The sequence below is a fragment of the Thalassophryne amazonica genome, chromosome 5 (genome assembly GCF_902500255.1).
Source record: "Thalassophryne amazonica chromosome 5, fThaAma1.1, whole genome shotgun sequence".
NCBI lineage: Eukaryota > Metazoa > Chordata > Actinopteri > Batrachoidiformes > Batrachoididae > Thalassophryne > Thalassophryne amazonica.
The window spans coordinates 3,384,312-3,408,562 of NC_047107.1; the positions used below are offsets into that span (position 1 = coordinate 3,384,312).

Sequence of the window (24,251 nt, forward strand, 5' to 3'; positions counted from 1 at the left end):
TAACTTAAATATCTTGTCTAGGTTGAAGAGGATTTGAAAATCATTGTATTCTGTTTTTTATCTATGTATAATAAAATATATGTTATGATCCAATTTCATTTTATTTTCATTTATATAGCGCCATATCACATAGTAACAGAGTTACCTCAAGGCGCTTCACACAAGTAAGGTCAAACATTACTAACCCCCAGAGCAACAGTGGTAAGGGAAAAACTCTGAGGAAGAAACCTCAAGCAGACCAGACTCAAAGGGGTGACCCTCTGCTTGGGCCATGATACAGACACAAATTATAAAGCAATTCAGAAACAGAGCCAGAACATGATTTGCTTTAACACCAAATTGCTTCCTAATAATTTGGTTTGTATGGATTTGTGTGGTTTCCCCAAGAAATGTTGTTGCCCCAGTCTTAAGTTATTTTCTGACCAAAATGGGTGCTGCACTCACTACAGTTTGTATGGAATAGCCCCAGATTGCATTTCAGAGCTAAATTACAGTTCAAAAATGTTTGGGGGGACCCTGGCACTTGCACGGCTTTGATCCGTGCTGTGTGCGGCTTCGTGCATGTGCGCTACGAAAATTTTGAAATGTACAAAATCTCCATCACATTAATTACATGAACTTCAAGTGAACATTAAACAAACGATTCAAAAACCCTGCATGTGAATGATTGCGTCAGTGCACCGCATCAGAGCGCAGCTCGTCTGAATGAGTATAACTATGTCTTAAATCTATTATAAATGTACTTTTACAGCTACTCACACGAAGGAATGAACATGCAGCTGTTTTACCAAGCTATTACAAATTACCTTTTTAGAGTGTTTACAAATGTGTTCACCACCTCATTAAGTGCAGGAGAGTGAGTGAGACAGAAAAGCGGCAGCTGGAACAATCCTCTGTGATTACGGAAGTGATTAGAGGCATTTTCAACAACCACCTTGGAGAGATGGCTGTACAAAACTTGTGCGTTCAAGTGTCAGGGCACTTTATAGGGAGTGATGCATTAAATAGAATGACTGTGTTTTTTTGTTTTTTTTTTTAATGGGGTGAAGCCATTACTTTATTACAGTTTTTACCAGTCTACTACTTCTGTTAGCGTTTCAGTGTAACTACTGTGAATTTTAGGTGACTATTTTACTCCTGTGTAAATCTTAGGAGTAGGGTTGGGTATCGAGAACCGGTTCCTTTCAGGTATCGTTAAAAATTGATTCGATCCATTGACATCAATAGCTTTTTGCTTAACGATTCCCTTATCGGTACTTCAGAGTGGCCGTTGTTTTTGGGGTGTTTGTCAGGAAAATGGTCATTTCTCTACATTGATTACAGACCCTGCAGCGGGTCTGTAATCAGTTTTTCTGCAGCCCGGCTTTACTTTGAACCCTAACCACTAAAATTAACATTGAATCGGTGTGTAACTTTGCAAAAACAATGTCGGACTCAGTAGTTTTCTCTGGGCCCCTCCCCAATCGGACCGGGAGTGACATGTTTAGCCGCATGTTCTCCTTGAATTGCTGGCTGTCTGAGTGGTGTCCAAAAAATGAGGTGGGCTTCATAGATAATTGGCAAAGCTTCTGGGGAAAACCTGGTCTTGTTAGGAGAGACGGCATCCATCCCACTTTGGATGGAGCAGCTCTCATTTCTAGAAATCTGGCCAATTTTCTTAAATCCTCCAAACCGTGACTATCCAGGGTTGGGACCAGGAAGCAGAGTTGTAGTTTTACACACCTCTCTGCAGCTTCTCTCCCCCTGCCATCCCCTCATTACCCCATCCCCGTAGAGACGGTGCCTGCTCCCAGACCACCAATAACCAGCAAAAATCTATTTAAGCATAAAAATTCAAAAAGAAAAAATAATATAGCACCTTCAACTGCACCACATACTAAAACAGTTAAATGTGGTCTATTAAACATTAGTTCTCTCTCTTCTAAGTCCCTGTTAGTAAATGATACAATAATTGATCAACATATTGATTTATTTGGTCTTACAGAAACCTGGTTACAGCAGGATGAATATGTTAGTTTAAATGAGTCAACACCCCCGAGTCACACTAACTGCCAGAATGCTCGTAGCACGGGCCGAGGCAGAAGGATTAGCAGCAATCTTCCATTCCAGCTTATTAATTAATCAAAAACCCAGACAGAGCTTTAATTCATTTGAAAGCTTGACTCTTAGTCTTGTCCATCCAAATTGGAAGTCCCAAAAACCAGTTTTATTTGTTATCTATCGTCCACCTGGTCGTTACTGTTTCTCTGTGAATTTTCAGACCTTTTGTCTGACTTAATGCTTAGCAGGATAATTATAGTGGGTGATTTTAACATCCACACAGATGCTGAGAATGACAGCCTCAACACTGCATTTAATCTATTATTAGACTCAATTGGCTTTGCTCAAAATGTAAATGAGTCCACCCACCACTTTGATCATATCTTAGATCTTGTTCTGACTTATGGTATGGAAATTGAAGACTTAACAGTATTCCCTGAAAATTCCCTTCTGTCTGATCATTTCTTAATAACATTTACATTTACTCTGATGGACTACCCAGCAGTGGGGAATAAGTTTCATTACACTAGAAGTCTTTCAGAAAGCGCTGTAACTAGGTTTAAGGATATGATTCCTTCTTTATGTTCTCTAATGCCATATACCAACACAGTGCAGAGTAGCTACCTAAACTCTGTAAGTGAGATAGAGTATCTCGTCAATAGTTTTACATCCTCATTGAAGACAACTTTGGATGCTGTAGCTCCTCTGAAAAAGAGAGCTTTAAATCAGAAGTGCCTGACTCCGTGGTATAACTCACAAACTCGCAGCTTAAAGCAGATAACCCGTAAGTTGGAGAGGAAATGGCATCTCACTAATTTAGAAGATCTTCACTTAGCCTGGAAAAAGAGTCTGTTGCTCTATAAAAAAGCCCTCCGTAAAGCTAGGACATCTTACTACTCATCACTAATTGAAGAAAATAAGAACAACCCCAGGTTTCTTTTCAGCACTGTAGCCAGGCTGACAGAGTCAGAGCTCTATTGAGCCGAGTATTCATTTAACTTTAACTAGTAATAACTTCATGATTTTTTTTTGCTAATACAATTTTAACTATTAGAGAAAAAATTACTCATAACCATCCCAAAGACGTATCGTTATCTTTGGCTGCTTTCAGTGATGCCTTCCTTTTCTCTCAAAAATTCTTGAAAGGGTAGTTGTAAAACAGCTAACTGATCATCTGCAGAGGAATGGTCTATTTGAAGAGTTTCAGTCAGGTTTTAGAATTCATCATAGTACAGAATCAGCATTAGTGAAGGTTACAAATGATCTTCTTATGGCCTCAGACAGTGGACTCATCTCTGTGCTTGTTCTGTTAGACCTCAGTGCTGCTTCTGATACTGTTGACCATAAAATTTTATTACAGAGATTAGAGCATGCCATAGGTATTAAAGGCACTGCGCTGCAGTGGTTTGAATCATATTTATCTAATAGATTACAATTTGTTCATGTAAATGGGGAATCTTCTTCACAGACTAAGGTTCCACAAGGTTCTGTGCTAGGACCAATTTTATTCACTTTATACATGCTTCCCTTAGGCAGTATTATTAGACGGCATTGCTTAAATTTTCATTGTTACGCAGATGATACCCAGCTTTATCTATCCATGAAGCCAGAGGACACACACCAATTAGCTAAACTGCAGGATTGTCTTACAGACATAAAGACATGGATGACCTCTAATTTCCTGCTTTTAAACTCAGATAAAACTGAAGTTATTGTACTTGGCCCCACAAATCTTAGAAACATGGTGTCTAACCAGATCCTTACTCTGGATGGCATTACCCTGACCTCTAGTAATACTGTGAGAAATCTTGGAGTCATTTTTCAGGATATGTCATTCAAAGCACATATTAAACAAATATGTAGGACTGCTTTTTTGCATTTACGCAATATCTCTAAAATTAGAAAGGTCTTGTCTCAGAGTGATGCTGAAAAACTAATTCATGCATTTATTTCCTCTAGGCCTGACTATTGTAATTCATTATCAGGTTGTCCTAAACGTTCCCTGAAAACCCTTCAGTTAATTCAAAATGCTGTAGCTAGAGTACTAACAGGGACTAGAAGGAGAGAGCATATCTCACCCATATTGGCCTCTCTTCATTGGCTTCCTGTTAATTCTAGAATAGAATTTAAAATTCTTCTTCTTACTTATAAGGTTTTGAATAATCAGGTCCCATCTTATCTTAGGGACCTCGTAGTACCATATCGCCCCAATAGAGCGCTTCGCTCTCAGACTGCAGGCTTACTTGTAGTTCCTAGGGTTTGTAAGAGTCGAATGGGAGGCAGAGCCTTCAGCTTTCAGGCTCCTCTCCTGTGGAACCAGCTCCCAATTCGGATCAGGGAGACAGACACCCTCTCTACTTTTAAGATTAGGCTTAAAACTTTCCTTTTTGCTAAAGCTTATAGTTAGGGCTGGATCAGGTGACCCTGAACCATCCCTTAGTTATGCTGCTATAGACTTAGACTGCTGGGGGGTTCCCATGATGCACTGAGTGTTTCTTTCTCTTTTTGCTCTGTATGCACCACTCTGCATTTAATCATTAGTGATCGATCTCTGCTCCCCTCCACAGCATGTCTTTTTCCTGATTCTCTCCCCTCAGCCCCAACCAGTCCCAGCAGAAGACTGCCCCTCCCTGAGCCTGGTTCTGATGGAGGTTTCTTCCTGTTAAAAGGGAGTTTATCCTTCCCACTGTCGCCAAGTGCTTGCTCACAGGGGATCGTTTTGACCGTTGGGGTTTTTACGTAATTATTGTTCGGCCTTGCCTTACAATATAAAGCGCCTTGGGGCAACTGTTTGTTGTGATTTGGCGCTATATAAATAAAATTGATTGATTGATTTGAACCTTGAACCAATCGAAGCAGTGATTCGCAGATCAAAGCAGTGCTTCAACCTGCTGCTTCGTTGATTCATTGTTTTATTTCGCTTTATCTTCATTTTTCCCCTCTAAAACCCTAAAGAGCATATGTCTGAGTAATATTTACCTTTATGTTAAACTGACCTGTTATGGTCTTCTGAAAGTTGATAGATGTATTTTCTAACTTAAAAACAGGACAGATGCTAACATGTTAGCATATCTATGGTGTTTTCAATGTTAAAGTTAGCATTAAGCTGTTCGCATCTCAGCATATATTAATAATGGTAACAACAACAACAATAATAGTAATAACGCATAATAAAAAATAATGCTACAGCACAATTTTAGAGAAAGAGACAAAGAACCTGATAAAACAAAACACAACGGAAAATATAAAACCAACTAACAATAAACATAAATAAATACATATGGAAAAGTTTCTTGTGAACACCTAGTGACTCTTACACCTCCACTTCATCCCTGTTTTATTTAAGTTTATTGACAATTTGTTTCAGTCAAACCATATTTTCAATGTTAATTTCTTCAGTGATTTCCTCCAGAACTATCTGACAAACTAGAAAACTGCTGCATCCTAGTAAAAGCAGAATCCTACGGGAATGAATTTGAAGAAGGAAAGTTTTATTCCCCTCACTAAATGCATGCTGCACTCTCTGCAGTTTATTGTCTGGAATAGTCCCAGATTGCATTTCAGAGCTTCTAGAATTCAAACATTTCCGTGCTGGTGGTGTTGGGGGTAATTTTGGGTTTCAGCTTTTTTTTTTTTTGTTTTTCACTACTTTCATCCCTGAATGTCAATCGTGAGTCACTCCTCCGTTCTGTTCACACAGCTCCAAACGCTGCGCGGCTCTCTGCCGAGTCAAGTTAGAACGATAGTCCAGTCGGAATTAATAACTTCAAAGTGAAACACCGTTTAAATCAAATGACACCTCTTTCCAAATGTTGTAATACAAACAAACTGCAATCGATCAAAACGTTTTTTTTTTTCTCCCAAAACCAGATGTCCTGCGCTGACGTGTAGCAGCCGGCTGAGCTCAGCTCAGAAGTACGGAGAGACATTCATGCCAAAATGTCTGAAAGGAAACGCTTTTGACAAAAACTACAGATTTTATTTATTTTTATTTATGTCCAGAGATCAAGGATCCAGTGACCAATTTAAAGTGTTGTTGACATAGAAAACCTGTAAAGTCTACTTTTAGTGCACAGAAAATTCACGATGTATCGATAAGGCAATCAAACGACAAGCGGAGTCGATACCGGCATCTATAGATAAAATCTTATCAATACCCATCCCTACTTAGTAGTGGTTTACTCTTAGGTTTTTTTTTTTATCAACCCTGTAAAACTCACATATAGAAAACACAAAAATTTCAGTCATTAAGATGTTATACAAAGGCTTTTGAGGGTGAAAATGATACGTTATTTTTATGGAAACGTAATGCAACTTTGGGCTCTACGGGGAGCAGAATCTCCTGTATTTGTGGTCATTGTCTGACCAACAATACAAAACTAAGGATTTATTTGGGGGGTTTTGCTTTTGTCCCAGAACAGTATAACATGAAAAATAATCTGCCATGTTGTTATGGTCATTTATTGCAAGACAAGAACTTTGGTATTTATTCAGTGATATTCCCAGAAACAGTTCTTGTCCTCAACAACAGAGGCGGGCTTGGCGCATTGGGTGTTTGTATGTTTTTTTTGTTTTTCTCGCTCTCTGTTTGAGATGCGGCTCCATCCAGAGATGGGAGTGTTGTCCATTTCTGTGGCCCTCCTGTCCTGTGCACCAACTGCATTTCCTGTATGTTCGTTTTGTGAATTGTTCTGTAATTTATGTCTGTATCATGGCCCAAGCAGAGGGTCACCCCTTTGAGTCTGGTCTGTTTGAGGTTTCTTCCTCAGAGGGAGTGTTTTTTTCCTTAACACTGTTGATCTGGTGGTTAAGGTTAGACCTTACTTGTGTGGAACGCCTCGAGGCAACTTTGTGATTTGGAGCTATGAAATAAAATAAATCTTAATGGGACTGACCTAGTTAAATAAAGATTTAAGTGAGAGGGGGTGTTGGTTTTTTAAATACTTGTAGGACACTTCACTTTATTTGTGTCCCCCATGGGGAAATTAGTTTTGCAGCTTGAGAATACATTAAAAGCACATGACACACAGAACACATCAGTACCATGATGCAGCATCACAAACAATTACACAGTCCAAACATTAAAAATAGTCCATTAAAATGCTTCCACAGTTTTAACTCCTTCCTTGGCCTGTGTTCAGAACAGTAATGGCTGCAGGAACAAAAGAGAACTTAAATCTGTTACCCTTCACAGAGGGAAACCTGAGCTGTGAGCCAGAAGGTAAATATTGAAAGTCACTAAAAAGAGGATGAGCAGAGTTCGACAGTATACTCAGTGCTTTCCTCTTCACTTGTCTGTGGTATAGTGTAGTATAGTACACTGGACTCGTCCAGAGGATTTAGCACGGCTATAATGGACTGATGCAGAAGGTGGCAGCAATGCATCAATTAGGGTGCCGGCTGCACACAGATGTAGAGATGCTGTGTTTGATTTATATCACATGAGTGCATTTTGAGGTCAGAGCACGTCTGCATTCACAAAATGCCTCAAGAAACCACGAGAAAAGCATAAAAGTATTTAATTTACTCATTTGTTGTCAGTCTGGGTAAGTCGTCAGAGCAGCTGATTTCTTCAGTGGCGCGTGAGCTAGACAAGCGTGTTTTCAGTGCTCATTCCCTATCAGGATAGCCACACACAAAGAACAAAACTCTGAGAATATAACACTAGGTATATTCCAGTTTGAGTCACCATTTCTTCCCTGTAAATATATGGTATCCAGGTTCGGGACGGAAACACAGCCATGGGGATGACTGCTGCCATCTGCTGACCAGGTTCAGCAAACACTGGTTTCCTTTTCCAGCATGACTTGGCATGTGTCCGCAATGCCAAATACCAGTCCCTGGATTTCCGGATGTTATTACTGATCTTGACAGGCCCTTTAGACAAAGCCGAGAGACACTCTGAGGGATCTTGTCCAGAGGAAGAGGAGCAGCCCCAACAAGCTGGAGGAGCTAAAGGCCGCCATCAAAGCAGCCTGGACTTCCAGAGCAGCCTGGTTTTTTTTTTTTTTTTTTTTTTTTTTTTTTTTTAATTTCATCAGTGTGATTTTATCATATTGCTCAATGTTAAAACATTGATGTGGAACCTTTCCTACTTTACTACAATTTTGTCCCTCTTCCAGACGTGTCGTCCGCAAATCCATTGCCAGAGTGTTGACTGTCATCAACCAGACGCAGAAGGAAAACCTGAGGAAATTCTACAAGGTGAGAGCCTCTGATTGTAAAATGGTAAATGGACTGCATTTATATAGCGCTTTTCCATCTGCATCAGATGGAAATTATGAATTATGCCTCACATTCACCCCGATGTCAGGGTGCTGCCATACAAGGCGCTCACTACACACCGGGTGCAGTAGGGGATTAAAGACCTTGCCCAAGGGCCCTTAGTGATTTTCCAGTGAGGCGGAGATTTGAACCAAGGATCTTCTGGTCTCAAGCCCAACACCTTAACCACTAGACCATCACCTCCCCTAAGAAAAGTAAAACACGACACAAACAAATTAAAGTCCAGATTTTAAAACCCCACCGTCAAAAAAGTTAGTTACTTTTGGGCATAAGCAAAGAGTCCTCCCTGAAGCTATGTTGGATCAACAGTGAGGATGTGCTAACGCTAACCCCTGAAAAGGCAACATTCATACAGGCATCACTGACTCAAGCTTCCTCAAACCTTGATAAGGCCCAATCAGGAGAGAGTAACCTTTTAACTCTATTTCATGGATGTTTTATGGTCCCAAATGAAGCAGTTTGATTGACTAACAATATTGTTATTCTTTCTATAAGTCTCCCTTTGAAATATACTTGAAAAATACAGTGAGGAAAATAAGTGTTTGAACATCCTGCGATTTTGCAAGTTCTCCCACTTAGAAATCATGGAGGGGTCTGAAATTTTCATGTTAGGTGCATGTCTACTGTGAGAGACATAATCTAAAAAAAAAAATCACAGTGTGACTTTTTTTTTTTAAATAATTTATTTGTATGTTACTGCTGCAAATAAGTATTTGATCACCTGTGAAAGTCAATGTTAATATTTGGTACAGTAGCCTTTGTTTGCAATTACAGAGGTCAAATGTTTCCTGTAGTTTCTCACCAGGTTTTCACACACTGCAGCGGGGATTTTGGTCCACTCCTCCATACAGATCCTCTCTAGATCTTTCAGTTTTGGATCTTCGGGTCATTGTCATGCTGAAGACCCAGCCATGACCCATCTTCAATGCTCTTACTAGAGATGGGATTTATGGCTCTTTGGGGGGATCTGGATCTTTATGGCTCGTTCCTTTCAAGGAGCCAGTTCAAAAAACTGGCTCATATGGCTCTTTTTTTTTTTTTTTTTTTTTTTTTGTATTTTAGGCTTAATTATCAATTTCCACCATGTGTGCATTCGTGGTGGTGCATGCTGCAGTGTGCATGCGCACTTTGCCATTACAATACATTCTGGTTAGAAATTCCTAGTGCCATTTGTGACATAAATTGTGACATACTGTTGCATATTTGCAACAGGCTTGCCTCTACTGGTGGTTGGCTCTCACTGCGGTATTGTATCACTTCCTGTTCCGGAGCACAGCGGTGTTTTGCTGTATCTGTTAGCTGTTTAATCTGCGCAGTTAGATTGATCTAGTTAACTAGATAACAATTTGTTTCACAGTGTAATCTTCACGTGCCTTAACTAAAGCACTCCCTCTGCTGAATCACCTCTAAATTATTTACACATTATTCACTTTGTGTGTTTTTAGGAATCCGCTAGCTTAGCGCAGCTACTAGCTCTTAGCTGGTTTAGCATGGCGGCTTCTCCTGTCTCTCCTGCACTTTTCTGCTCTGGGTGTGAAATGTTTAGTTATTCCTCGGCCTCCTTTAGCAGTAATGGTACTTGTAATAAGTGTAACTTATTCATAGCTTTGGTGGCCAGGCTGGGCGAATTGGAGACTCGGCTCTGCACCGTGGAAAATTCTACAGCTAGCCAGGCCCCTGTAGTCGGTGCGGACCAAAGTAGCTTAGCCGCCGTTAGTTACCCCCTGGCAGATCCCGAGCAGCCGGGAAAGCAGGTCGACTGGGTGACTGTGAGGAGGAAGCGTAGCCCTAAACAGAAGCCCCGTGTACACCGCCAACCCGTTCACATTTCTAACCGTTTTTCCCCACTCGATGACACACCCGCCGAGGATCAAACTCTGGTTATTGGCGACTGTTTTGAGAAATGTGAAGTTAGAGACACCAGCAACCATAGTCAATTGTCTTCCGGGGGCCAGAGCAGGTGACATTGAAGGAAATTTGAAACTGCTTGCTAAGGCTAAGCGTAAATTTGGTAAGATTGTAATTCACGTTGGCAGTAATGACACCCGGTTACGCCAATCGGAGGTCACTAAAATTAACATTGAATCGGTGTGTAACTTTGCAAAAACAATGTCGGACTCTGTAGTTTTCTCTGGGCCCCTCCCCAATCGGACCGGGAGTGACATGTTTAGCCGCATGTTCTCCTTGAATTGCTGGCTGTCTGAGTGGTGTCCAAAAAATGAGGTGGGCTTCATAGATAATTGGCAAAGCTTCTGGGGAAAACCTGGTCTTGTTAGGAGAGACGGCATCCATCCCACTTTGGATGGAGCAGCTCTCATTTCTAGAAATCTGGCCAATTTTCTTAAATCCTCCAAACCGTGACTATCCAGGGTTGGGACCAGGAAGCAGAGTTGTAGTCTTACACACCTCTCTGCAGCTTCTCTCCCCCTGCCATCCCCTCATTACCCCATCCCCGTAGAGACGGTGCCTGCTCCCAGACTACCAATAACCAGCAAAAATCTATTTAAGCATAAAAATTAAAGAAAACATAATATAGCACCTTCAACTGCACCACAGACTAAAACAGTTAAATGTGGTCTATTAAACATTAGGTCTCTCTCTTCTAAGTCCCTGTTAGTAAATGATATAATAATTGATCAACATATTGATTTATTCTGCCTTACAGAAACCTGGTTACAGCAGGATGAATATGTTAGTTTAAATGAGTCAACACCCCCGAGTCACACTAACTGTCAGAATGCTCGTAGCACGGGCCGAGGCGGAAGGATTAGCAGCAATCTTCCATTCCAGCTTATTAATTAATCAAAAACCCAGACAGAGCTTTAATTCATTTGAAAGCTTGACTCTTAGTCTTGTCCATCCAAATTGGAAGTCCCAAAAAACAGTTTTATTTATTATCTATCGTCCACCTGGTCGTTACTGTGAGTTTCTCTGTGAATTTTCAGACCTTTTGTCTGACTTAGTGCTTAGCTCAGATAAGATAATTATAGTGGGCGATTTTAACATCCACCCAGATGATGAGAATGACAGCCTCAGCACTGCATTTAATCTATTATTAGACTCAATTGGCTTTGCTCAAAATGTAAATGAGTCCACACACCACTTTAATCATATCTTAGATCTGACTTATGGTATGGAAATTGAAGACTTAACAGTATTCCCTGAAAACTCCCTTCTGTCTGATCATTTCTTAATAACATTTACATTTACTCTGATGGACTACCCAGCAGTGGGGAATAAGTTTCATTACACTAGAAGTCTTTCAGAAAGCACTGTAACTAGGTTTAAGGATATGATTCCTTCTTTATGTTCTCTAATGCCATATACCAACACAGTGCAGAGTAGCTACCTAAACTCTGTAAGTGAGATAGAGTATCTCGTCAATAGTTTTACATCCTCATTGAAGACAACTTTGGATGGTGTAGCTCCTCTGAAAAATAGAGCTTTAAATCAGAAGTGCCTGACTCCGTGGTATAACTCACAAACTCGCAGTGTAAAGCAGATAACCCGTAAGTTGGAGAGGAAATGGCGTCTCACTAATTTAGAAGATCTTCACTTAGCCTGGAAAAAGAGTCTGTTGCTCTATAAAAAAAAAAGCCCTCCGTAAAGCTAGGACATCTTACTACTCATCACTAATTGAAGAAAATAAGAACAACCCAAGGTTTCTTTTCAGCACTGTAGCCAGGCTGACAAAGAGTCAGAGCTCTACTGAACCGAGTATTCCTTTAACTTTAACTAGTAATGACTTCATGACTTTCTTTGCTAATAAAATTTTAACTATTAGAGAAAAAATTACTCATAACCATCCCAAAGACGTATCGTTATCTTTGGCTGCTTTCAGTGATGCCGGTATTTGGTTAGACTCTTTCTCTCCGATTGTCCTGTCTGAGTTATTTTCATTAGTTACTTCATCCAAACCATCAACATGTTTATTAGACCCCATTCCTACCAGGCTGCTCAAGGAAGCCCTACCATTATTTAATGCTTCGATCTTAAATATGATCAATCTATCTTTATTAGTTGGCTATGTACCACAGGCTTTTAAGGTGGCAGTAATTAAACCATTACTTAAAAAGCCATCTCTTGACCCAGCTATCGTAGCTAATTATAGGCCAATCTCCAACCTTCCTTTTCTCTCAAAAAGTCTTGAAAGGGTAGTTGTAAAACAGCTAACTGATCATCTGCAGAGGAACGGTCTATTTGAAGAGTTTCAGTCAGGTTTTAGAATTCATCATAGTACAGAAACAGCATTAGTGAAGGTTACAAATGATCTTCTTATGGCCTCAGACAGTGGACTCATCTCTGTGCTTGTTCTGTTAGACCTCAGTGCTGCTTTGATACTGTTGACCATAACATTTTATTAGAGATTAGAGCATGCCATAGGTATTAAAGGCACTGCGCTGCGGTGGTTTGAATCATATTTATCTAATAGATTACAATTTGTTCATGTAAATGGGGAATCTTCTTCACAGACTAAGGTTAATTATGGAGTTCCACAAGGTTCTGTGCTAGGACCAATTTTATTCACTTTATACATGCTTCCCTTAGGCAGTATTATTAGAAAGCATTGCTTAAATTTTCATTGTTACGCAGATGATACCCAGCTTTATCTATCCATGAAGCCAGAGGACACACACCAATTAGCTAAACTGCAGGATTGTCCTACAAACAAACACATGGATAACCTCTAATTTCCTGCTTTTAAACTCAGATAAAACTGAAGTTATTGTACTTGGCCCCACAAATCTTAGAAACATGGTGTCTAACCAGATCCTTACTCTGGATGGCATTACCCTGACCTCTAGTAATACTGTGAGAAATCTTGGAGTCATTTTTGATCAGGATATGTCATTCAATGCGCATATTAAACAAATATGTAGGACTGCTTTTTTGCATTTACGCAATATCTCTAAAATGAGAAAGGTCTTGTCTCAGAGTGATGCTGAAAAACTAATTCATGCATTTATTTCCTCTAGGCTGGACTATTGTAATTCATTATTATCAGGTTGTCCTAAAAGTTCCCTGAAAAGCCTTCAGTTAATTCAAAATGCTGCAGCTAGAGTACTAACGGGGACTAGGAGAGAGCATATCTCACCCATATTGGCCTCTCTTCATTGGCTTCCTGTTAATTCTAGAATAGAATTTAAAATTCTTCTTCTTACTTATAAGGTTTTGAATAATCAGGTCCCATCTTATCTTAAGGACCTCATAGTACCATATCACTCCAATAGAGCGCTTCGCTCTCAGACTGCAGGCTTACTTGTAGTTCCTAGGGTTTGTAAGAGTAGAATGGGAGGCAGAGCCTTCAGCTTTCAGGCTCCTCTCCTGTGGAACCAGCTCCCAATTCAGATCAGGGAGACAGACACCCTCTCTACTTTTAAGATTAGGCTTAAAACTTTCCTTTTTGCTAAAGCTTATAGTTAGGGCTGGATCAGGTGACCCTGAACCATCCCTTAGTTATGCTGCTATAGACTTAGACTGCTGGGGGGTTCCCATGATGCACTGTTTCTTTCTCTTTTTGCTCTGTATGCACCACTCTGCATTTAATCATTAGTGATTGATCTCTGCTCCCCTCAGCCCCAACCAGTCCTAGCAGAAGCCTGCCCCTCCCTGAGCCTGGTTCTGCTGGAGGTTTCTTCCTGTTAAAAGGGAGTTTTTCCTTCCCACTGTCGCCAAGTGCTTGCTCACAGGGGGTCGTTTTGACCGTTGGGGTTTTTCCGTAATTATTGTATGGCCTTGCCTTACAATATAAAGCGCCTTGGGGCAACTGTTTGTTGTGATTTGGCGCTATATAAATAAAATTGATTGAATTGATAAATTGATAATTAAGCCTAAAATATTTTTTGATATTTGATTTGATATTTTTTTATTTTGAAAGCTTTTGTATTGCACATGTAGTTTTTCTATTCACTTTAAATCTGATATCACAGCCATTACCAACCATTATCTGAGTTTGAATTATTTGGAAATACTGATTATAACCCCATTATAATATGTTGAAAAGAATTTTCTGAGACTGGCTGACTTTTTTCTCATCGTGTGCGCGTGTCGGCGTGGCGCCGCTTATTTTCGCGCCACAAGAACCCCCCTCCCCCCTGCAGGAGTACTCATGTGTAGGGCGGTCACGATTAGGAATTTCTGGAGACGATTAATTGTCAGACAAATAATTGCGATTGAATATATTGTCTATTTTTTCCCTTCTTAATATTCTATCGTAATACAAGGCAACACAACTCTGTAAGAACGTTTGGCTTCTGTGAGTGGAGAAACTGGGAATAGTGCAACATTTTTATTTTTATCTTCTGATTTGTGGTGAAAATTAAATTTCACCACAAATCTGAAATTGTTTTTCCTCATCAGTCACGTTTTGTGCTTAAACACTACATTAAGCTCTAGATTGAACAAATAAATACCTTTGGAAAATAACAGCTGTTAAAGTTCAGTTTTCATCTGCTTTTTGTGATCTGTGCGTCTAAACATCACTGCCGCTTCAGGTTTTTTTTTTTTTTTTTTTTTTGCTCAGTTCATTCATATATTCTCTTTTTTTAAAATATGTTTTTAAAGATATTTAACTATTTATTTCATCCCATGATCTCATAAATTCAGTATACAACGTGCACATGGTGTGTGAACAGGGCGGTAACGGCAGACTGGGAGAGAAAGTTCAGAGAGAAGTAAAAGCAGCTCCACGGTTTTGTTTTTTTAACATGTTTACTCGGGTTAAAATCATCTCTCTGCTTCGCGCTCGTTGTGTGCACTGATGGTTCTGACTGTAACGTGTCGCGCCTCCATTCAGGAATCTCCCTCACCCACGCCCTCCCTCGCAGTCTGCAGCCTGTTCAGGGAGCTGTGTGAAACAACCACGCATGAAAAACAAAGAACGACAAAAAGAACGGCTCCCGTGCAGCCGCGACTCTGCTCCCTTCGTTCATATTAAAGTCGTTCAAAAGAATTGGCTTGTTCGCGAACGTCACAACACTAGCTCTTACTGAGGGAAGGAGGTTGTTCCCCAAAATCTCACAATACATGGCCCTGGTCATCCTCTCCTTAATACAGTGCAGTCGTCCTGTCCCATGTGTAGAAAAACACCCCCAAAGCATGATGCTTCCACCCCCATGCTTCACAGTAGGGACGGTGTTTTTGGGATGGTACTCAGCATTCTTCTTCCTCCAAACACGGCGAGTGGAATTAAGACCAAAAAGTTCTATTTTGGTCTCATCTGACCACATAACTTTCTCCCATGACTCCTCTGGATCATCCAGATGGTCATGGGCAAACTTAAGACGGGCCTGGACATGTGCTGATTTAAGCAGGGGAACCTTCCGTGCCGTGCATGATTTTAACCCATGACGTCTTAGTGTATTACCCACAGTAACCTTGGAAACGGTGCCAGCTCTCTTCAGGTCATTGACCAGCTCCTCCCGTGCAGTTCTGGGCTGATTCTTCACCTTTCTTAGGATCATTGATACACCACGAGGTGGGATCTTGCATGGAGCCCCAGCCCGAGCGAGACTTGACAGTCATGTTTAGCTTCTTCCATTTTCTAATATTTGCGCCAACAGTTGATATTTTTTCACCAAGCTGCTTGGCAGTTGCCCCGTAGTCCTTTCCAGCCTTGTGGAGATCTACAATTTTGTCTCTGGTGTCTTCGGACAGCTCTCTGGTCTTAGCCATGTTAGTAGTTGGAGTCTTACTGATTGTGTTGGGTGGACAGGTGTCGTTATGCAGCGAACGTCCTCAAATAGGTGCTTCTAATTTTAAAGTGGAGTGGAGGTAGACTTTTTAGAGGCAGACTAACAGGTCTTTAAGGGCCAGAATTTCTGCTGATTGGCAGGTGTTGGAATACTTATTTGCAGCGGTAACATACAAATAAATTATTAAAAAATCATACATTGTGATTTCCATTTTTTTTTTTTTTTTAAAAGATAGGTTCATGTCCACTGTAAGAGACAAAGATGAAAATTTCAGACCCCTCCATGATTTCTAAGTGGGAGAACTTGCAAAATCGCAGGGTGTTCAAATACTTATTTTCCTCACTGTTTATGGACCCGATTGACAACCTGAAATATGATAGAACATCGGTCCATGACGGGGTGGGGGATAAGATATTGTGACCTGGTTATATATTGCCAAATTCATCCCACTAGATATAATACATGATTCGGGAAGAAACTATACATCAGAATTCAGAGAATTCACACAAAAGAGGGGTCAGTCACTTCAGAATGGAGGACCTTGCTTCTGTTGCTTACCTTTGTGCATCCACAAGTAGATACGTGATCAAGAGGGGAATGGGCTTTTTATCGAATTGCCTACAATCAGTCTAGTTATAGGATTAACAAATGGAATAGTTTTAGCAGTGTTGAATGGTTGGTATCCATAGTAAAGGTCAAACAAGGTCAATGTCCATTGGATTCTGTGACATGTCACCCTGTAACATGATTTAAGCGTGACACATGATGCAAACTATTTTTAAAACCCGATTAACTCAACCAATAATTTGCATTTTTTAAACCAAAATTGGAGCAACTTTAACTTTTGACCCCTGTACAAACTGAAACTGACCTTTGTCACCATTCTTGCTGCTTTTACCTCATAACTCCAGAACATTCAGTCACAGATTGTCCAAACAATACCTTTTTGGAATCTTTATGATCAGACAATGTGGTATGGTTTTTGATATGATTGGAGCATCTTTTAATCTTGACCCATGAGCAGTGGTGGGCACAGTTCAGCTTATCCGATAGCAGATAATTATTGAAGCTAATGTTTTTGCTATCGGATTAGCTTTTCAGATAAATTTTTAAACCATCATCGGACCAATTATCTTCCGATAAATTTGGTTCCAATAACATTTTCTTTGCTGATAAAGTCAAAACCGTCAAATGTTTGTAAACCCTAAAAATCAAACATTTTAGTCCCTTTGTTCTATGGTTGAAGCAAACTGGCTGCCTGTTGCTTGCTGATGATGTCATCATTAAGCACAAAACGTGATTCGCCGGTCGATGCAGGGAGCATTATTGGTAGTGTAGTTCAGGTTCACTTTGGATGTTAGTGACTCGTCCACTCGACACAAAAACAAAACAGACTAGTTTTAACATTATTTAATTTCTTTGGCTGTAATTTAATCGCCAAGACTCGGTGGGGGAGGAGCTCTCACAGTGCAGCTGTCTGTACAGAGGGACTTTTCTTCATGTTTAGACACTTTTGGATTTTACAAAAAGGACACTTTATGTGGATTATTTTTTCAGATGAATCCCACTGAAACTAACAGGTAAGAATGTATATTTACTATGTGTATTTTACTCTGCCAATCTGAATGTACGAGGTCTGTTAGAAAAGTAACGGACCTTTTTATTTTATGCAAAAAATATATGGATTTGATTCATATGTTTTTATGTCAGCCAAGCTTGAACCTTCGTGCGTATGCGTGAGGTTTTTCACGCCTGTTGGTTACGTCATTCGCCTGTGTGCAGTCTTTGAGTGAGCACTGGTCCACCCCTCTTGTCGTTTTTTCATTGCGAGGAAATGGTGGAATGATTTGGGCTTTGCTCCGTCAGAATTATTTTTCAGAAACTTCATTTCAGAAAATTCATTTGGCTTTCGGTGAAAATTTTTTGGGCTTCACAGAGATTAAGGAGTGTTACTACCGCTTTAAGGACGGCCCACAATGGCGCAGGGCGTGCCGTGCTCCGAGCCGCGATCGGCAGGCAGACACGACCATTTCATTTCTAAACGGATTGCTGTGTGGCTCCGGGACCGTCGTGTCCAATTTCTCTGGTTATCACAAGAGGTGGACATGAGCCATTTTCCGGCAGATTTCACTTTTAACAAGAGATTTTGTCATGGAAAGCCGCGCGGAGGCTTCGCGCATCATGACGGCACCGCTGATGGAGCGAGACAAAGAACGCCTCCATTTTGGAGTGTCAGAGGACAAGTTGGGACATGCCTATCTCGGCTTTCAGTGGCTTACCAGTCGAGTGAGTATAAGAGAAATTGTGGAGAGCTGGGCTTGTCCCAACTTGTGCTCTAACACTCCAAAATGGAGGTGTTCTTTGTCTCGCTCCATCAGCAAATCAGTCGTGACGTGCGAAGCCTCCGCGCGGCTTTCCATGACAAAATCTCTTGTTAAAAGTGAAATCTGCCGGAAAATGGCTGTCCAGCTCTTGTGATAACCAGAGAAATTGCACACGACGGTCCCGGATCGACACAGCCATCCATTTAGAAATGAAATGGTGGTTTATGCCTGTCGATCGCGGCTCGGAGCGCGGCGCGCCGTGCGCCATTGTGGGCCGTCCATAAAGTGGTAGTAACACTCCGTAATCTCTGTGAAGCCCATTAAAATTTTCACCGAAAGCCAGATAAATTTTTCGAATGGTTTCCAGCTGCCTGTCTCTGTCTCTAACAGTTTCTGAAAAAATTCTGATGGAACAAAGCCCAAATCATTCAGCTATTTCCTCGCAATGAAACAACGATGAGAGGGGTGGACCAGTGCTCACTCAAAGCCTGCCCACAGGCGAATGACGCAATCGACAGGCGTGAAAAAACTCACGCATGTGCACGAAGGTTCAAGCTCGGCTGACGTAAAAACATGAATCAAATCCATATATTTTTTGCATAAAATAAAAAGGTCCGTTACTTTTCTAACAGACCTCGTATTTCGGTTAAGCCGCAGGGTTCAAAGTGTGTGAAAAGCAGCAGCTTTTAGCTCGTAAATGATGTGTATCTAATACTGAGATAAACTGTGACTTCTAATACTGTGTTTTACTGCTTTTGAAAGATGACTGTTTGGGGTTTTTTATTTTAATTTTTTGTGTGTTCTTTGCGTTTGTGATCCTTGAATTTACGCAGCAGCCCCTGCGGCTCTTAAAGTGAAACTGGTTTATCAGAAGCCGACAGTGTAATCTGATGTGGCTGCTTCTAAATCAGTATTAATAGTTATTGGTTATCTGTAATAAAGATACATTTTTTGGCAGTTTGTCATAAAAAATAACTTTTCAGTTATCTGATTAATGGTTATCGAAGCTAACTTTTGGTTAGCTGTGCCCACCACTGCCCCTGTGTAATTCTTAAGCTGACCCCTACCTAGCTGCCTGTTAAAAATTCAAGTGGCCAGTCAGTTTTTTTCCAAAAGAGTTGATGTCTATGGATTATTTGTGCCGAGTTTGACGCTTGTATCACCATTTGTAGGCGTCCACTCTAAATATTCTCTTATCTGCTGCACTATATATGAGATATAAGATGTTGCTGAAAGATCTACTGAAAGATCTGCCTTGAAAGTCAACCATTTCATGAATGCCTCCATGAACACAGTTTTAACCAATCAGAAAAAAGATTGTTTGAGGCGCTGTTGTGACATGGTGAATTGATCAGTGCTCACTAGTGTAACTGGGTAAATGCTGAAGGATTTTGGTGGTCTTCCCGTTCAGCGGATAGAAAGTGAATTTTTAATCGGCGGTTTTCTTCAGCTGTGCTTGGAGCGCTCACTCAGAGCGCAGCTGCGGCTGTGAAGCCGCTGATTTTCAGTAACAATTCATTTCAGTTTGTGGGAAATCCATGCTCTGCAGCACGGACCATTTGAACCTGAGAGCCGGGCAAAAATTTGACGGATTAAAACTCGTCTCTGGTGCGATGCACAGAAGAAACAGCTAACCTTGAGCGCAGACACCCGACTCCCCCTCCTCTCCTGCCACTCTGCAATAAACAGAGCAGGCAGCACAAGAGAGGTTTCACAGCCGTGGTTTCTCTCCAGTATTGGAAAAATCCTGCAGGCTGGATCCTGAAATTCCGATCTGCGAATTATGTTATCGGAACGCCATACCGGTCTGGGATGTTGATTGCCGCTTAGGTGCTTTGCTCCTTCTATACTGGAGGGTGACACTGGTGAGTTGTGAGCCTCTGTGCCCATGTGACGCCACACATCACTGTTATAGCAGCCAACATGGCCTCCTGCTGGTGGCTTTAGACCAGCCACACAAAAACACTCTGAACTTTAACATAAGTGATCACACATGCCGACAAATTTTCATATGGCTCTGTGTCATAATCTACCAACCCAGCAGTAAACTATCAGTGGGTTTTCCTTTCTTTTAAACAAAAACTCAAAGTAAATCTCTACAACTTGATATAAATGAATTAGAAATAAACAATCCAGCTTCCTGATGAAGTGGTGTAGAGGAAGATTTTCTTAAAAAGAAGACCTGAAAGTTCAGCTACAATTTGACAGAAAGTTCATTTGAGATGAAAGACTAGATTTGATGTTTTGGTGAAAGAAACTTTTGTATTTCTTCATAACTGATGTAAATAAAGCCCAGACATATTCAGTGACTTGGAAATGTTCATGTTTCCATCCCCTGACTTGTCTAAAGAAAATTGGCAATAAAACTGATTATTATTTACAGGTTTTATCAAGTTCTGGAGATTTGCTTTGAGTTTGAAGATAATTTTATACATTTTTATTCTTTATAAAGTTAATATTAAATGGATTAACCTGCCCAACATTCATGGCTTTGAAATGAAACGTGCTTTTTATTTTTTTATTTTTATTTTTTTCCCCCCCCCTCAGTGTGACCCAGTGGAGGAAAAACAAATGAACCCTTCTTCTGTGACCTATAATGGCAGCTGGCATCCTTATTGTTGCATTGCTGCCACCTCCTGCATCAGTCTGTTATAACAGTACTAAATCTCCATGAGTCCATGGCTGAGTATTTAAAAAGCCAACCCTTCCCCTCTCACTCGACCTTATGGCTAAAATACCTCCAAGAGAAACTTCTTTCAGGACTTAGAATTGATTGCCTTCAGTTTTTACTCTTAAGTCCCATTATTTTCAATGAGATGCCAAGCTAATGTGACACTCTGCCAGGAGAGCGCATAGTTCAACCCAATCCAACTTCTGCTGTGTGCTGTGACATGGTTTTGCATTGTCCAATAGAAATGAGGCATAAGGCCAAAACACGGAAGACTACAGAGCAGAAATGTGTCACAGAACTGCTAATTTATACACAGCAGTTTTCATTTGTAATAAAAATAAAAGGTGGGCTAGAAAACTTTTGACATCTGTACATTAAAACCATAGCTACAGTTGTGTTCAGAATAATAGTAGTGCTCTGTGACTAAAAAGATTAATCCAGGTTTTGAGTATATTTCTTCTTGTTACATGGGAAACAAGGTACCAGTAGATTCAGTAGATTCTCACAAATCCAACAAGACCAAGCATTCATGATATGCACACTCTTAAGGCTATGAAATTGGGCTATTAGTAAAAAAAAAAAAAAGTAGAAAAGGGGGTGTTCACAATAATAGTAGTGTGGCATTCAGTCAGCGAGTTTGTCAGATTTGTGGAACAAACAGGTGTGAATCAGGTGTCCCCTATTTAAGGATTAAGCCAGCACCTGTTGAACATGCTTTTCTCTTTGAAAGCCTGAGGAAAATGGGACGTTCAAGACATTGTTCAGAAGAACAGCGTAGTTTGATTAAAAAGTTGATTGGAGAGGGGAAAACTTATACGCAGGTGCAAAAAAGTCTAGGCTGTTCATCTACGATGATCTCCAGTGCTTTAAAATGGACAAAAAAAAAAGTAAAACAACCATCAAAATGGAGAGAAGAATAACCAGAATGGCAAAGGCTCACCCACTGATCAGCTCCAGGATGATCAAAGACAGTCTGGAGTTACCTGTAAGTGGTGTGACAGACGCCTGTGTGAAGCTAATTTATTTGCAAGAATCCCCCGCAAAGTCCCTCTGTTAAATAAGACATGTGCAGAAGAGGTTACAATTTGCCAAAGAACACATCAACTGGCCTAAAGAGAAATGGAGGAATATTTTGTGGACTGATGAGAGTAAAATTGTTCTTTTTGGGTCCAAGGGCCACAGACAGTTTGTGAGACGACCCCCAAACTCTGAATTCAAGCCACAGTTCACAGTGAAGCATGGTGGTGCAAGCATCATGATATGGGCATGTTTCTCCTACTATGGTGTTGGGCCTATATATTGCATACCAGGTATCATGGATCAGTTTGGATAGGTCAAAATACTTGAAGGTCATGTTGCTTTATGCTGAAGAGGACATGCCCTTGAAATGGGTGTTTCAACAAGACAGTGACCCCAAGCACACTAGTAAACCAGCAAAATCTTGGTTCCAAACCAACAAAATTAATGCCTCGCAGATGTGAAGAAATCATGAAAAACTGTGGTTATACAACTAAATACTAGTTTAGTGATTCACAGGATTGATAAAAAAGCAGTTTGAACATAATAGTTTTGAGTTTGTAGCATCAACAGCAGATGCTACTATTATTGTGAACACCCCCTCTTCTACTTTTTTTTACTAATAGCCCAATTTCATAGCCTTAAGAGTGTGCATATCATGAATGCTTGGTCTTGTTGGATTTGTGAGAAACTACTGAATCTACTGGTACCTTGTTTCCCATGTAACAATAAGAAATATACTCAAAACCTGGATTCATCTTTTTAGTCACATAGCACTACTATTATTCTGAACACTACTGTATATCTGCATTTCAACCAGGAAATAAAAAATATATATAATTTAAGAGGTGAGCTGGACTTGCAGCACATTTAACCAGGTGAAGGTCTTGGCAGCTTCACCTCAAATTGGTGGAATCCTGCTGAGAACCCTGCAGAGCCTGGTTTTCACACGTGCAGCCTCTCCACTGACTGAGGATTTCACTGCCTGCCAAAGCTTATGGTCCAGGAAAGCTGTGAAAACAGGAGCACCCTCCGTTTGTCTGTCCACATGGTGGTGCTGTTCACTGCTTGGGGAGAGCCCTGGAATTTGGGATAAAGGCAAAATAATTGATTTTTACTTGTGTACATTTTTACTTAATTTTACTTGAGCACAGCGACTGGAAACAGGTCCTCGTCTTTGAGTTGTTTTTACTGAATCAGTTTAAAGTAATGTGGAAGTCGCTGCACAGCGACTAAGGTGGTTTGTGACTGGCAGTCACCAGATGGCAGCTGGAGTTGGAGCTCCACATCTCCAGAGCTGGCGCACAGGTGTCTCTGATTTGTGTTCATGTGCTGCCTTTGTGGACACCTTTCCAGGGCGTCTTTTCTAAGTCAGATTTTTGATGATGTATTTTTGTCTCCTTCAGGGGAAGAAGTACAAGCCCCTGGATTTGAGACCCAAGAAGACCAGAGCGCTGCGCCGCCGGCTCAACAAGCATGAAGAGAGTCTGCGCACCAAGAAGCAGCAGAGGAAAGACCTGCTTTACTCCATCCGCAAGTTTGCAGTCAAAGCTTAGAGGCCGTCTGTGGTCTTGGAATAAATGATGGTTTAAAAAAAAAAAAGCCTGTGTGTCTGCAGTCTTTACCTCCACACGCTCACTCGCTCGGCACCCTCACACAGCTTCAGCTGCGTCCTGCTCCTGCTGGGATCGTCTGTCTACATGAACTTAGAACATTCACGTAAGGAATTGTGGGCTCCGGGCTGTTCACCCCCAAAACGTGCATTGGCTGCAAATCATGAATTACTCTTAAACTGTTAATTGCAAAACATAAGCACACAAGCATCTTGGTGGGCAGGACCAGCCCACTAAGGCCCACCCATAGCAACATGTGAACAAAGGGAATATCTCAACCTTGCAAGCTGAGATCAACTTGCAACATGACATCGAGAAATAAATACAATTATTCACAGAACACTCATTTTAATTTCCTGCACTTTCAGTTAAAATCATTGAAACTTTGCTTAATTTATTACCACCCTTGAAAAACATCGGCAACCTATTTTTATGAACGACCCACGGACAACGCGCTGTTGAAATTGTGTGAACCTTTGCATCCAGTGAGCTGTCCATGCTTGGACTGTGTCCACTGGACTGCTGGAGGAGCCCCGAAGATTTATGCGTGGTCCCTGAACTTTGAGTGAGTGGATGATCAGAGGGCTGAGAAAGTCCCTGGTTTTAG

The 24,251-nt window shown here is 40.8% G+C and overlaps 1 protein-coding gene across 1 annotated transcript in view; it reads left to right on the top strand.

The window, feature by feature from the left end:
* The window catches only part of rpl35 (ribosomal protein L35), a 25,491-nt gene extending 1,903 nt beyond the window's left edge, over window positions 1-23,588 (top strand). Inside the window, exons 3-4 of the mRNA XM_034169657.1 lie at window positions 8,163-8,244; window positions 23,438-23,588. Coding sequence (XP_034025548.1) covers window positions 8,163-8,244; window positions 23,438-23,587 — 232 coding nt within the window. The 3' untranslated portion in view covers window position 23,588. The remainder of the gene's footprint in view (window positions 1-8,162; window positions 8,245-23,437) is intronic.
* Window positions 23,589-24,251: the final 663 nt, after the last annotated feature.